This window comes from Kwoniella shandongensis, chromosome 10 (assembly GCF_008629635.2).
Source record: "Kwoniella shandongensis chromosome 10, complete sequence".
NCBI classification, from domain to species: Eukaryota; Fungi; Basidiomycota; class Tremellomycetes; order Tremellales; family Cryptococcaceae; genus Kwoniella; species Kwoniella shandongensis.
In genome coordinates this window covers 421,472-435,071 of record NC_089296.1, presented here as the reverse complement: position 1 = coordinate 435,071, position 13,600 = coordinate 421,472, and the positions used below count along the sequence as shown (strand labels likewise).

General features: G+C 50.3%; 4 protein-coding genes across 4 annotated transcripts; 2 read left to right on the top strand and 2 right to left on the bottom strand.

Moving 5' to 3' along the window:
* Positions 1-1,512: 1,512 nt before the first annotated feature.
* On the top strand, positions 1,513-4,000 carry CI109_105575 (uncharacterized protein; the record flags this gene model as incomplete). The annotated part of the gene is made up of 5 exons (XM_032003469.1): positions 1,513-1,596; positions 1,651-2,988; positions 3,043-3,375; positions 3,438-3,555; positions 3,618-4,000. 5 exons carry the CDS (start codon positions 1,513-1,515, stop codon positions 3,998-4,000), a joined length of 2,256 nt encoding a protein of 751 aa, XP_031862327.1.
* A 621-nt stretch (positions 4,001-4,621) lies between these two features.
* CI109_105574 (PHD finger-like domain-containing protein 5A) lies at positions 4,622-5,733 on the top strand (the record flags this gene model as incomplete). Its single annotated transcript, XM_032003468.2, has 7 exons — positions 4,622-4,646; positions 4,726-4,762; positions 5,047-5,108; positions 5,206-5,247; positions 5,415-5,491; positions 5,592-5,638; positions 5,700-5,733. The coding sequence occupies 7 exons, from the start codon at positions 4,622-4,624 to the stop codon at positions 5,731-5,733; spliced, it is 324 nt and encodes a 107-aa protein (XP_031862326.2).
* A 358-nt stretch (positions 5,734-6,091) lies between these two features.
* On the bottom strand, positions 6,092-9,856 carry CI109_105573 (uncharacterized protein; the record flags this gene model as incomplete). The annotated part of the gene is made up of 8 exons (XM_065967698.1): positions 6,092-6,133; positions 6,234-6,391; positions 6,463-6,533; positions 6,604-6,665; positions 6,732-8,621; positions 8,678-9,393; positions 9,469-9,660; positions 9,733-9,856. 8 exons carry the CDS (start codon positions 9,854-9,856, stop codon positions 6,092-6,094), a joined length of 3,255 nt encoding a protein of 1,084 aa, XP_065823770.1.
* Positions 9,857-10,756: 900 nt separating this feature from the next.
* On the bottom strand, positions 10,757-12,706 carry CI109_105572 (uncharacterized protein; the record flags this gene model as incomplete). Its single annotated transcript, XM_032003466.1, has 7 exons — positions 10,757-10,814; positions 10,880-10,998; positions 11,053-11,277; positions 11,342-12,026; positions 12,079-12,267; positions 12,330-12,539; positions 12,603-12,706. 7 exons carry the CDS (start codon positions 12,704-12,706, stop codon positions 10,757-10,759), a joined length of 1,590 nt encoding a protein of 529 aa, XP_031862324.1.
* Positions 12,707-13,600: the final 894 nt, after the last annotated feature.

Here is a 13,600-nt window from a genome sequence, read left to right as displayed (position 1 = left end):
TGCATTATTATTATGTATGAACACAATATGTAATATGTTTGATTGTGTATACGGAGAGGCGAATCGCCGATTACGAGAGAAGGGAGTATTGCATTGAATAAGCATTAGTGTATCAGTAATCAGTGGAATAGAAAGAAAACCCGCCACCAATTACAAAATTTCCGACATAACCGATTTCACCTTTGTAATACGCCTCTCTCCCCCCCGTTTTCCCTGCCTGAATGTCTGGGAGTGACTGACTACCCACTATATATTCGTATTTGAGGCAATTTCGTCTCGTCCGCTCCCCCCCCCTTGCATTCCCGTCATTTCTGGTCAGACTACACCTGCTTCACTTGACATATATATTATACATTCTCAAGCATCCACAGCGACCGAATCACATCGACCAGCACGACCAGCTCGGTGTTACCAAGCAAATAAGACGTGTTGAAGAAGACAAGAGAAAAGAGATTATACAATCCATTACATCGCTCAGAGAAGTCGGATTACAATATAATACAAATCCCGTCGCGACGATCATCCCTACAAACTCGTCAGCATAAACCAATCAGTCAACCTTTCGATCAAAAAGAGAGAACGTTGAATCATTCGTGATCTGATCAATGTGAGTGTACGAACGTGGTTCACACGGTCCCTCTGCCATCTGTTTCAAAGGAAGGACGTGGATCGCCCATCTCGCTCGCTCTTTGGCCCGTCATAACTAGCATCTGACAAATCAAACTTTGATATCTGAGCTGATGGTGAATTTCGATTCATCCGCAGTCATATCGCCTTCACCCACTGTGTATTGTCATCCGTCAGTGAGCGTCGGTCTATCTGATTAGGTGTGGTGAGTTTAGTGTTTTTCGGTCTGTGTGAAGCGAAAAAACCCTTTGTTGTTACGGTGCGGGAAACAAGGGAGACAAGGCGTTCTTTTGGGCGTTTAGTGTTTTGAACGCGAGCTCCCATCCATCTCTCTCATCTCCCCATCTCTCTCGATCGCAACATATATCATTGCTACTGCACTGCTACAAACGCTCTTTTTCGCTGGACGAAATAGCCATAAAATGATATTGCACAGGGGCTGACGTTATTCACTTCTACCAAAACTGTCTTTTTCGACCATCTCGCCACTCTATGTACGACGCCGCATCCCACGTCGCAACCATCGACCACAATCATCTCGCATCATCTGTTCGCCCCTTTGCATCTCCTTGTCGTTGCGCCCCCTCATCTGCATCGCAATCATCGCCACATCCTACACCTCGACCTCTCATTCTCACTACAGCTTCGGCGAACAAGCTCCACCTCCGAGTGCTCTGCACAACGCTTAAATCCCGCTCTTCACCCATTACCCGTCGATTATGCTAGAACGCATATAATCAGTTCACACAAAGTGTGACTATAGCACGTTCTACGTATTCATTTAATCACCACACCGAATCGAGTCCTCACTTAGCACGACCCGTTCTTCGTCGTTAAACAACATCCTTCAATCCGCTTAGTATCTAACGCTCATTCTCGCCTAAAATGTCGACAATAGCAACTGGAGGTGCAGGTATCGTTCCGGAGGACGCTGTGGACGAGGAGGGCCTGGCGGCGGATAGAAACACAGTGAGCCGAACTCGTTTCGTTGATCGAAGACTGTCTTTGCTGACCAATCTTTAGACCCAAAATAAAGTCGTTAACGTCAAAGACCTGCCCTATATGTTCGAAACCTTAAAACCTCCTTCCCAGGCCAATGGGCATCACGCGTTGGCCACTCCATCGCTCTCACCACCTCTTCCACCTTCCACTCCTGAATCCGATCCAGAGCCCATCAGTCCCCCTCACGCTCAGCAGAGGAATCACTACCACCCGTCTCCCTTATCCGAGGCTGACAAACCGACTCCATTCGATCACCACCATTTATCCCCCATCCCATCGAGCTCGGGTCGAAATTCATTATCCCCCACCAAAGGATCAAATGACTCACCGCGAAACGACCATCTTCAAGGGTTGTCAGATGCGTCTTTCCCCTTCCCAAGCAGTTATCGACCACTCCCATCAATCAATAACTCTCCCGCTCCGCAGCATTCTATGAACATTCCTCCACCCGTCAGCAATTCATCGTCCGCGCAAATGTCAAGGACAGCATCCTCAGCAAGTGTTCACAGCGGAGCTCCTCACCCTAGTGACAAGCACCATGAAGCGGCTGTCCGAAGCGGTCGATCGCAGTCCACCACTAGCAAACCGACGCTTCTCGGTGAGGTCGGTCAGAAGAAATCGTTCTTCCACAAGATGTTCCACCCGAATGAAGCCAAGCACGACAGGCAGCTCGCGCTGGACATCCCTCAAGGCCAAGCCTCCGGTGGCAGCGGACGTAGCAGTCGAGGCCACAGTCCTGCCCCGATCAGTCGAGACGCTACTAGCTCGCCGCCTCTTACTCCCAGCACACCTCCACCGGGCATGTCTGACTCGGACCACTCGCGTCCACCGTCTCGACCTGGCTCGCAACCTCCTAGCCGAGCACCTAGCTTCAGACGACAGAGCTCTACTGGCAACGGTCAAGATCCTCATGCCCAACCACCTATCGACCGACGAGGTGCGTCTACTCCGCCGGTTCCTGGTCCCGCTCCTCAGCGACGTCTATCACAGCGATCCGCATCGCATGGCTCGACTTCCGGTACAGTCAAACCAGTCGCCCTTGTCGGAGGTCAACCCGTTGGCATTGCGAAGAAGGAGGACGTTGTTGCGTCAAGCGGTACCAAATTCACCTTGAAAGACTTGGTCGGTCTAGGTGATGGCGGTCCTAAGCTTTCAAGAAAAGCCTCAGCGAACGGTTCTGCCAAGGGATCAGATCGTGGCTCTACAAGGGGTAGCGAAGCTGGAGACAACCAGAGCACAGCGTCTTTGCTGAAGAAGTACGGTATCTGTGATCGAGCCGCGATTGGTAAAGGTGCTACGGCTGTTGTGAGGTTGGCTCATAAGTGGGACAGAAGAGAAGAGAAGCTGTACGCGGTCAAGGTGAGTTATTCTGACGTCTCGATACATATACGGTCAACGCTGACATCACTACAGGAGTTCCGAAAGAGGCGCAAGAACGAGACTGAGAAGGACTATGTTAAGAAGCTCACATCGGAATTCTGCATCTCTTCGACTCTCCACCACCCTAACGTTGTCGAAACCGTCGATCTTGTTCAAGATGAGCAACATCATTGGTGCGAAGTCATGGAGTACTGCCCGGGTGGTGACCTGTACGCGGCAATCAAGAAAGGTGGCATGTCAAGTGCGGAAGTGGAATGCACCTTCAAGCAGATCTTGCAGGGTATTGCCTATTTGCACTCTATGGGTGTGGCCCACAGAGATATCAAGCCGGAGAATCTGTTGTTGGATGGCCGAGGTCATGTCAAGGTCAGTCCGGCTTAGGCGGTGGCTCTCTATCTGAGCGTATACTGATGCTGAGGCGGGAACAGATCACCGACTTTGGTGTGTCTGATGTCTTCCGAATGTGTTGGGAGAAGAAGACCCATCTAAGCAAGGGTTTGTGTGGGTCTGAGCCATATATCGCTCCAGAGCTCTTCGATCATAAAGGTGAGTTGTTGCGTTTGGTGTATAATATGATGCTAGTAGCTCAAGCTGACTTTTGGCTTCAGAGTACGATGCCCGATTGGTGGATGTCTGGGCCGCTGCTATCGTCTTCTACTGCATGCAGTTCCAAGAACTGCCTTGGCGAGTTGCCAAGACTGCCGACTCGACTTTTGCGACGTATGTTCAACAATACCGACCTGCTGTCACCCCGGCTACCAGTGAAGGTGGTCAAGCTCCCCATCATCCCACGCCACCCCCGCTAAACAACCTCGTCCCAAGAGAATGTAGGAACGTCATCAAACACATGTTGGATCCTGATCCGAAGACGCGGTGGAGTGTGGAAGAAGCGCTCAAGGACAAGTGGTTGATGGGAGTAGAAGTCTGTGTGGAGGGTAAGGAGAATGGACACAGACATACCACAGCGGGTATGGAGATTGTCAAGATCTGAGAGAGGGACAGAGACGGTATAGTGTGAGAGGATGTTGTAATGTTGGAAATTGTGTGTAAAAGAGTACCACACGCATATATAGAAGATCCCAAGCGGCTGTAGTAAACCCATTTTTGTTTTGAGAACGGTATTGGGGCGGGGATTTGGATGTCTGTTTTGTCTTCTCTCTATATGTCGCATCGTATCGTTTTTCGTAGTCTTATATACATCATTACGTATTGTCTCTGCTATGATGATAATGATCATTCCAACAGTGTCTTCTCGAGAGACTTATCGTCTGCTGAGTCATCAATGAAGAGGGCGACGAGTATAGCAACATAAGGCGAAAGTGAATCACCGAGTTTGGTACAACTTACGTAACAACCGCAAGTCGGACTTCGCTCGTATTTAGTTGGCCACTCGAAGATACAATATAACTACCTCTGCGTCCTCGACAACTATCTTGCTTGCTCATCATTCACCCTTTTCTTTCATCCAACTATCTCAAGAAGAGCATAGACCAAAATGGTGAGATGAGCTCTGCCTAGCATGCGCCCTATACGAGAGTGTTCGACGTGAGCTAACTAGCCTCATTTTGTGTGTTTGTGTGGTTCATAGTCAAAACATCACCCAGATTTGTTAATGTGCAGAAGACAGCCCGGTATCGGTACGTCTTGTCTCTTACCTTTATCATAAGAACGAAGAGAGAAGCATGGTGCTGACGTGTTTCGTGCGTGGTGGATCAGCTATCGGACGAATGTGTGAGAAATGTGATGGAAAATGGTGAGTGTCCGCTTATCCAACCTGACGCACTCGAGCAGTATCATGTCATGGTCAAGGAGGGGAGCGTGCTGTTCGTGCGAAGGATGGACGTGTGAGGTGATCAGGAACTTTATCTCCTCGGTGCCATTCGGAAGTTGGCAGATGGAAGATGGAAGATGGCCCTCTTGTTCTTGGCTTCTGAACCACACTTCCCTGTCCTTTCGCCTACCTGTCTACTCGCGTATTTGGTCTCAATCGTTAGGAGGAGGAAAGACTAATGACAAACTCTCTCCTTCACCGTACAGCCCGATCTGTGATTCCTATGTCAGACCCATGACCCTCGTTCGAATCTGTGACGAATGTTCATGTAAGTGCGAGCTAGATCCTCTTCCATCATCGTTTCCTCTGCATCTTTGCGAGGGTGTCTGACTAATGCTGATACTGATTCTGGGTTGGTTTCGTAGTCGGAACGGCAGCTGGTAAATGTATCATCTGTTCATCACCTGGTGAGTGAACGCTTCCCCCTCTTACTTCCCATTTGTTCCCACCAGACGAGCAAGACATATGTCCTTCCTTCTTATCGTCGACTGGTACCGCTCTCTCCCCCTCTCATTCCCCTCGATATCTTCCTTCCGCTTGGACAAAGCTGACTCCTCTCTTTCCTTGAACGTAGCTATCTCCGATGCGTACTATTGTACAGAATGTACACGTCTCGAAAAAGATCGTGATGGTTGTCCGAGAATCATCAATGTGAGTGATCTCCTCCCCCTCTTCTCGCTCCTGCGTCTACCCGTGCCACCGGAGCATCCGTTACCTTGAACATTGTATAGATGCTGACATGAAAACTTAGATGGGAGCAAGTCGTGTCGATGCATTCTACGAACGGAAGAAATTGGGGTAAGTCAACGTCCCCCTTGACAAAATGGGTTCTCAGCTGATGTTGATGTTGTTGATGTAGATTGGAAAAAGGGGGAGGGTTCAAGAAGGGATAGTCCACGCATACAACTTAGATTCATCCGCGCTACGCCACGCCACACCAACTTACACCTTTCCTCGATCCCAAATAAAACGCTTGTCGCCCGTTGCGATGAGCGCCAGAACCGTATATATGGATGGCAATGTCGATGTATTTGTACAATCACAGCTACGTCCAAAAGACTGCGGCTTCCAATATTGTAGAATCATATTGACATTATGGACACTGAAATAAAGTATAGATAGATTGACAGACAGACATAATCGAAACCCGCCCAAATCCCAAAGACTGACTGAAAGGAATGCTAAGACTGTAAGACTGTATTTCCCTCGACCGCCCAACTCGCCTTCCTAGCGCATCACTCTTCAACTCTATCAATCTTCCAGATATCGAACTCCACCTTTGAGATATCGTAACTGAACAGAGGAACAATCAGTCAGCCATACATCCTGCATTTACTCTTTAGGAGTCTCGATCTGACGATCGAATGGAAGGAAGAGGAAAACCTATACTCACGAAGAACTGCTTGAAATCATCCAACACGAACGGGATCACGACAGCGCCTACAAATTCTGCCGAACGATGAACTCTCCCTTCAATCTCGCGATACGATTTCTCGGGAAGAGCAGCGTATGATGGTGTGCATGATCCAGTGAGGTTGGAGAGGTGTTCATCTGGATCAGAGAGAAGGAAGTTGTCAGCTTGTGTATGGTTGTCATCGAAGAGGCCAGGAGGTTAGACTTACCGATTACTTGAGCTGCTACGCAAAGATGCGCAAGCAAGTCGACATATTTATCAGAAGAATCGAGGCTGTATCTACATAACAGAGCAGTTTACTAGTAATCAGCAAACCGCTCCAAACGCCTATAGCACATCGAAAACCCACGATTTCGAGCTTGAAATTTTATCCATTCCTCTTGATATTCTCGAACCCCAAGATTTGGAGCTCTGCGCAATCGCAATCGTCAGCGCTGATAAGCTTAGTTTCACCACATCCGACACAAAATCACTCACTCCTCCCACCTTCTTGCCTTTCCAACTACCCACCGCTACGCCACCTTTACTCAGCGCCTTGTATGTACTATCCATCTCTTCGTCCAGCTCATCCAAAGCAGCGCAGAATTCTCCCACTCTCTTGCTATCCACTTTTGCTGACGAGCCACCCCGACGATATTCCTTCGGACCGTCCAGCAGAGCATGACCCGTTGATCGAAGTGTTTCGAAATGCAGGATTAACGCTTCTATGCATCTCACTTTGACTTCCTGCGCATGAATCTTCGGCGCAGGAGTCTTACCTCCCACTCCGGAAGACCAGTTGGACGGGTTCCATACGGCTGAGGAGATGTGGATCGCTCCTGTGAGATAACTGCCCGATCCCTCGGGATCCATCGACGCATGAATGACACGCAGGAGATGGAAAGGTCGACGAGCCACTTCGGTGGGTTGAGTTTCCGGTAGTGGCGAGATAAGGCCAGACGTCGCCGAATCGGGTAAAGGAGGGAGATATCGAGGTGAGCCAGAATGTGAGGTGATCATTGCGGGAGGGGCAAGACCCGTAGTTGGCCCTGTATGTATGCGTAGTCCAGCAGGGACACCTTTGCTTCCAGATTGCAGTTGCACGCTTCTCTGTGACGAGACAGAGAAAGAAGGTTGATGTCGGGCCTGATTTACTGGGACCGGAGGCAAGTCTGCCTCGTCCGGCCGTTGACCAGGTTGTGACTTCGCTCTTGACCTCGTACTGATGCTCGAAGCCGATATGGATCGAGTGGAGGACGAAGAGCTCATCGCAGGGAAAGGTTGTTGTATTGAAGTTTGGCTTTGATCTAGTAAGATAGTCGAAGAGCCAGAAACTGGTCGAGATTGTCTTCTTTGTGATATTGTCCCCTGTGCGGTGGTTGGACTAACAAGATATTGTCCCGAAGTCGGTCTGATCGGTTTCGAGGCACCGCTGAGACTCGCTGTTCGAGCTGTGATGATTGGTAGTCCAGAAGCATCGATCAGGGGCGCAGAGTTAGGCAAAGGGGGCAGAGGCCGTTCATCGGTGTGAACGCTGTCAGGTGATGACAGCTGAGGGTTGATTGAAGGGACGGAGTCTGAGCGAGGTCGATGGACGGGAACACCATGCAGCGTTCTCTCGTCTCTCGGTGTTTTCGCAAGCATTTCGACGTCATCGCTGACACCGTCGATCCCGGTAAGATCCGCCTCCATATCCAATCCTAATGACGGTCGTATGCGCTTTAACCGAGTCTTAGAAGGCGAAGAAGACGAAGTGAAACTCTCTGCTCCGCCGCTGAACGTACGACCGTGTGCGGGGGTGTAATTTGGCGTCGAAGCGCTAGCGGGCGAGGACGAAGGGAATCCTAGTCCGATACCGCGACCGGCGGATCCTTTCTTCAGCGCTGGTGAAGATGATGAGGCTTCGGCTGCTTGGTCCAGCGCTTGCTGCAAGGACATATCATCTCGCGAAGTGCCATTTATCGCAGGAAGCTTCGGTGATGAAGTGCTGAGGGTGTTCCCAACGGATGTTTGAGACATTAGTCTGCTTCCCATCGACGGCGGCGGCGTACTGGTCGAGGTCGGTCCATTGTTAGTTGCCGATGCTCTAGGTGGGCTCATAGCTGAGCTATCAAAAGATTGGTCGCCTGGATCGGAAAGCATCAAATTGCCAATCCCAGTCATACCGCCGTCATCGAAAGACGAGCGTGGCGTAGGTTCGACATCATTCGCAGGAGGAACGAGAGTGGATGTTGACGCCGATGGATACAGTGGTTGTGATGAAGTAGCGGAGCTGGAGGATGCGAGGGTCGTTGCTGAATCAGGAGTATAGGATGAGGAAGCGGGTTCTGTTCCGGGATTTGACTCGTAGGACGATAGCAGGTGTATTCTTGCGACATACGCATCGTGCTGCGCGGACAAGTTGTCAACGAGGGAACACCGATATCACGTAGGAACCGACTCACGATCCCTCTCAGAGTTCTGCCCTCCTCCTCCGTTTTACCACTACCGCTTCTCCGTTTTTTATCGTCTTTATCCACGCCGACTCTTTCCATGACTGACTTTAGCCTCGAGACTGCTTCCCTGTACGCTGCGAGAGCACCAGCTACATCGTTGTTCTTGTCCATCTCTACAGCCTTTTGAGCTAGATCTAAAGCCGTCTGAAGCAGATGTCGAGAAGGCGTCCGTGAAGGACGGGACGAAGTTGCATGTCCTGCAACATGAGCTGGTTGGATAGGCACAGGTGCCGAGGTTTGTGTGATGCTGGACAGCGCTATAGGTGTGCCTAGAGAAGGAAGGGTAGAAGGTCCTGCCCCAGAATAGCCGGGCGGTGTGGCTGAAGAGAAGAGCGAGCTTGATCTTGGGGACACCTGGGGGGGTGTTGGTGACAGCGGCGGTGAAGTCGTTCTTATTGATTCGTCACCTCGAGAGGATTTTCGTCGATGTCCACTGGGTCTCTTGTTAGACGAGGGACCGGCGGCATTCTGCCCGTTGACTTGGCCAGGTAAAGGAGGGAGATCGGAAGTAGGTGGAGGACCAGCAGGAGAGCCCGGTCGGCTGGTGGATGTGAGGTTCGCTTTGCGTAATGAAGAAAGGGATGAAAGACGTGCGGATGGTCGAGGTCGAGACGAAGCAAAAGGATGAGAAGAAGGTGCAGGCGGTAACGGCGGTGGATCGGATGCTTGAGGTGTTCAAGACATATCAGATCAGCTGGGGTCCACCTTGAGATAATGAGGGAGGAGCCGAATGAACTCACGAGGTGGACCAGGTGGAGGAGGCGGTGACAATCCAATCTTGCTCCCTATCATTCTGCTCGTTCTCGCACTTCCTGAACTTCGAGTCTCGTCCTCCCCACCCCATTTTGCGACGACGCCGAGAAACCCATCATTTTCCGAGTGAATGTGCGAAGAATTAGACGGAGGGGTCGAGATACCTGTTTGGGATTGGTCTGCTTAGTATCAACATCCATAACAATCACTTTCGAAACGCCATCTAAGCAATGAAGTGCCTGTGTACGCACCTTCCGATCTTGATCCATTCGCTGGGATAGAACTTGACCCGGATGCAGCAGCTATAGTCTCCTGGTCCCATCCGTTCTCGTGTCCATCACCTTCCAATCCCGACTCTCTGCGAGCAGAGATCATCCCTCCGCGGGTGTTCTCAATGTCGGCGCTGCAAACACGCTACGATATCTGATCTGCTATTATCGTGTGTTGTAGATGTTGATGTTGGACGTCGTTGTGATCGCGATCGAGCTTCGAAGCGTTTCATGAATTTGTACAGGCGAATGTTGCGTGTCAATCGGAAGCCGCTGGATGACCAGGAATTGATGTCACCTCACTGATAGTAATGGTCGAATTGTTGTTGGACTCGATCTCGCTGCTTGGACGATAACTGGATGTCCAAACGGTCCACCTGTCGTCCTCTAACACCACACCGAAGAGTATCCCAATCTGTTCCGTCCAGACTTCCGAAATGGCAATATCGATATCACCGACCTATCAATCTAACACTATTCTCGCTCGCAGATATATCGGTCGAGTGTCGTTTTGGCTCGTCTCGTCTCACCAGGAGAGGAGACACTGATGCGGTCGTGTATCTGCCAAGTGATTCTCTGCGAATCAAAAAGAGGGGTATATGAGTGGTAAATTGGGATGGGAGTGCGAATGAGTTGTCAACAAATGCCGTATCCTTGACATTCATCTGTAACTGCTCGTACCGTACCAGTTCCCGATCAGTGCACGTCTCGAACGCGTCGGAATCAAATGTGGCACAAGACAACCTAAACCATCTTCATCACTCATTTGAATGAAAGGGAATAAGATGATGATGCATCATTCCAATCAACAATGCTATCAAGATCTACGTTTCGTCGTAACACGAACGATCCACAACCATTGGTATATGATAGGCTCCGGACAAACGTGGTATAAGGTATATGATCATCAAGCCTGAATTCTCCTTCTTCCCTCCCCAATCTCCACATTACGCTGATCGCTCACAGCTCCATCTCCCCATCTATGTACACGTCATTCGGTCGTTAATTATGATGGAGGAGCTCGAGGAGTGAACTTGAGTCGACAGTGGTCCTTGGGGAAAATGCTATGAGAATGTAGGCGGTCAGCGGTGAGTCTGAAATATGGGCTAATGGCACAAGCGCAACTCACGCAGCGATAACTTGTACCTCGTCACTGAGATCGGTTCTCTCATGGTGCCAGTCCATCAGAACGGACGCTGTACCGAGAGTCGCAGCGAGATGCATGGAAGCGTATTGACCGCCGATACACTAGATTTAAAATGTCAGTGACGGATTACTACAGACACAGCTGTTTGGACCCACCTTGTGAGGACCACTGCCCCAAACGAGGTAGTTCTGAGGCTTGCTCTCGGCGATAGGAGCACTTCCGTCGTCGTTGGGCAACCATCGCTCGGGCATGAATTTGTCAGGCTCGGGGTAACATGTCTCGTCGTGAAGAGAATTCCAGAAAGCGGGGATGACCATGGAACCCTTAGGGGCAGTGTAGTCGGGGGAAATGGGGAAGGGTTTGGTGGTGGTGTAAGGGACCTAGAAGGGCAGGAAGTAGGTTAGTGTGATTCAATTGCAACAGGAGACGAGTAGACAAACGCACCATGATAACCGGCGGTCGGTATCGGAGAACCTCCTTGACGACCGCTCGAGTGTAAACCATGTCGTCAACCATGTCCAAAGTCAAAGGTCGGTCCAAATCGTTTCCACGGATTCGGTATTGCTCCTCCCTGACTTTCTCCAAGATCTCGGGGTGGTCTGCAACGAGCTGGAAGCAGTAGACGAGGGCGGAACTCATAGCGTCTTGACTGGCGAAAAGGAAAGAAAGAAGGACCATGCCGATTTCTCGGTCTGAGTATTCTCTGGAAAGCAATTTGGTCTCCTCGCCGTCATCCTTGCCTTGTCGAGCGGACTGCATGGCACGTGTCCAGGCATCGAGCAAACACTCTGGCTCGTTTTCAGGATTGGCCATCTTCACTTTACTGGCGGCAGAAGCGGCTTCGAGATACTTCATGACGAGCTTTCGAGCCTTAACCGCGTTGTAGACTTTGGTACCGGGGATGGCGAAGGGGAAGTTGACCAACTCGAGAGCGACGGTGATAAGCCAGTACTTGTCGTTGATCTCCTGCTTTTGTGCCTCGGTGACGTATGGACCCATGAAGACGGAGAGCGAGGTCTCCATGTTGAGATCTCGCATCTTCATCATGTACTCGGTGGGACCGTTCTTGTCCGAGAGCCAGTTGTTGAAGTAGTCTCGGTAGATCCGCTCCTGGATAGGAAGATACATGCTGCGGAAGTTGTCAGGAGGATATCTAGTACAGACACAGAGGGGAGACTCACCTGAGAGATTGCTTGGTGAAGAGAACGTTGAGAGCTTTTCGGTAGTCGGCGTGGACCTTGCCGTGGAGGAAGACCCAGTTATCGGGACTGAGAACCTTCTTGGCGGACTGAACGAGGCAAGGTTCAGCGTGGTTGGGAGAGTTAAGGATCTTCCTTGCCATCTCGTTGGACGAGCCGATGACGATGAAGCTGGCGACGAGACGGGGCGATCAGCTTGGGTAAATGACTACAAACGGTAGAGCAACACTTACATGTTGAAGACGGAGACGGCACTGAGGGGACCAGAGTTCCATTGCGCTCGGTAGTTTGCCAAAGTTGGGTTGAGGGAATCGGCGAACTTGCCGATGACGGGGATGGTCCACTTGGCACCGGGAAGATGCCCCTTCTTGGTTCGGTAGACAACTTGTTCGAGCAAGAGGAGGGAGAGGATGACTGTGAGGATGGTGGCTGTTGTTGTTTTGCTGATGAATAGACGGAAGAACTAGGTCAGCGCGTGACGTGACGATCTGAGCGATGGTACTCACGTGTCAAAGGTGAACTTTGCGCTGCTCAGCCCCTCAAGTCCCCATGTCTTCATCGATCCGAGATCGACGATGGATGTAGGTCGGAGGATGGTATGAGAGGCCATTGTAGTGGATGGGATGATAGATTGATGGGTGATGAAGAGTTAGCCTGTAGGGGTGGGGATCAGCTCGATCTTGGCGGACATTGCGACTCTTGGCGGTCGATTGACGAGGAGTAGTCAAGGCGATGGGCAATCAGAAGGAGGTGACTGTCGGTGAGGAGGGTATCAAGGTATCAATGCATGTACTTACAGTGGGTGTTTGTGGATAGTGGTGCGGATCGATCTGCCAATGAGAGCTAATCCGATGTTGTTTTATGTCCAGAGACTATCAATTTTTCCCTCTTGCCAATGTTGGGGCTTTTGCGTCCGGATGTTGTTTGTGTCTGTCTCTGCCACTCGTGTCGTTGCTGGACTGATCCGTGAAGTTGTCGTATCACCTTTTGTTTGTCGACGAGTGATTCGATGTTGTCGAAAGAGTGTAGTGCGTTAATGCAAAGGTATTTTAGTCCACCTATAGGCTGTTGAGTAATGTAATGAATATAGTGAGTGATCAATCAATAATCAATGCAACCTCGGTCAGGAATGGCATCCGACAATGAAAACAAATCAGCTCACCTTGCTGACCTGCCAGCCGCCACGCTCGCTCCATCGTACCACTTTTTCTCTCGTTCTCTCTTTTTTTTTTCTCACTTGGTGCGCTTGGGTGCATTTTCAGGGACCCGATGTTTCCGGCACGGATAATTACGGTAGTTATAAAACAACAATTGAGGGAGGGAAAAAGAAAAGAAAGGGGAAAAGACCACGTAAGCTTAATTGACAGATTCAATCCGTTTGTTTGAGTGGACCATTTAAGAAGAAGGGGGGAACGGCCGTTAACGGCCACCGCGTCACGTGATGTACTGAGATTAGCTTGAAGCCTTACTTCGCTGCATGCAAGGAGAAAAGTTGGAGATTACT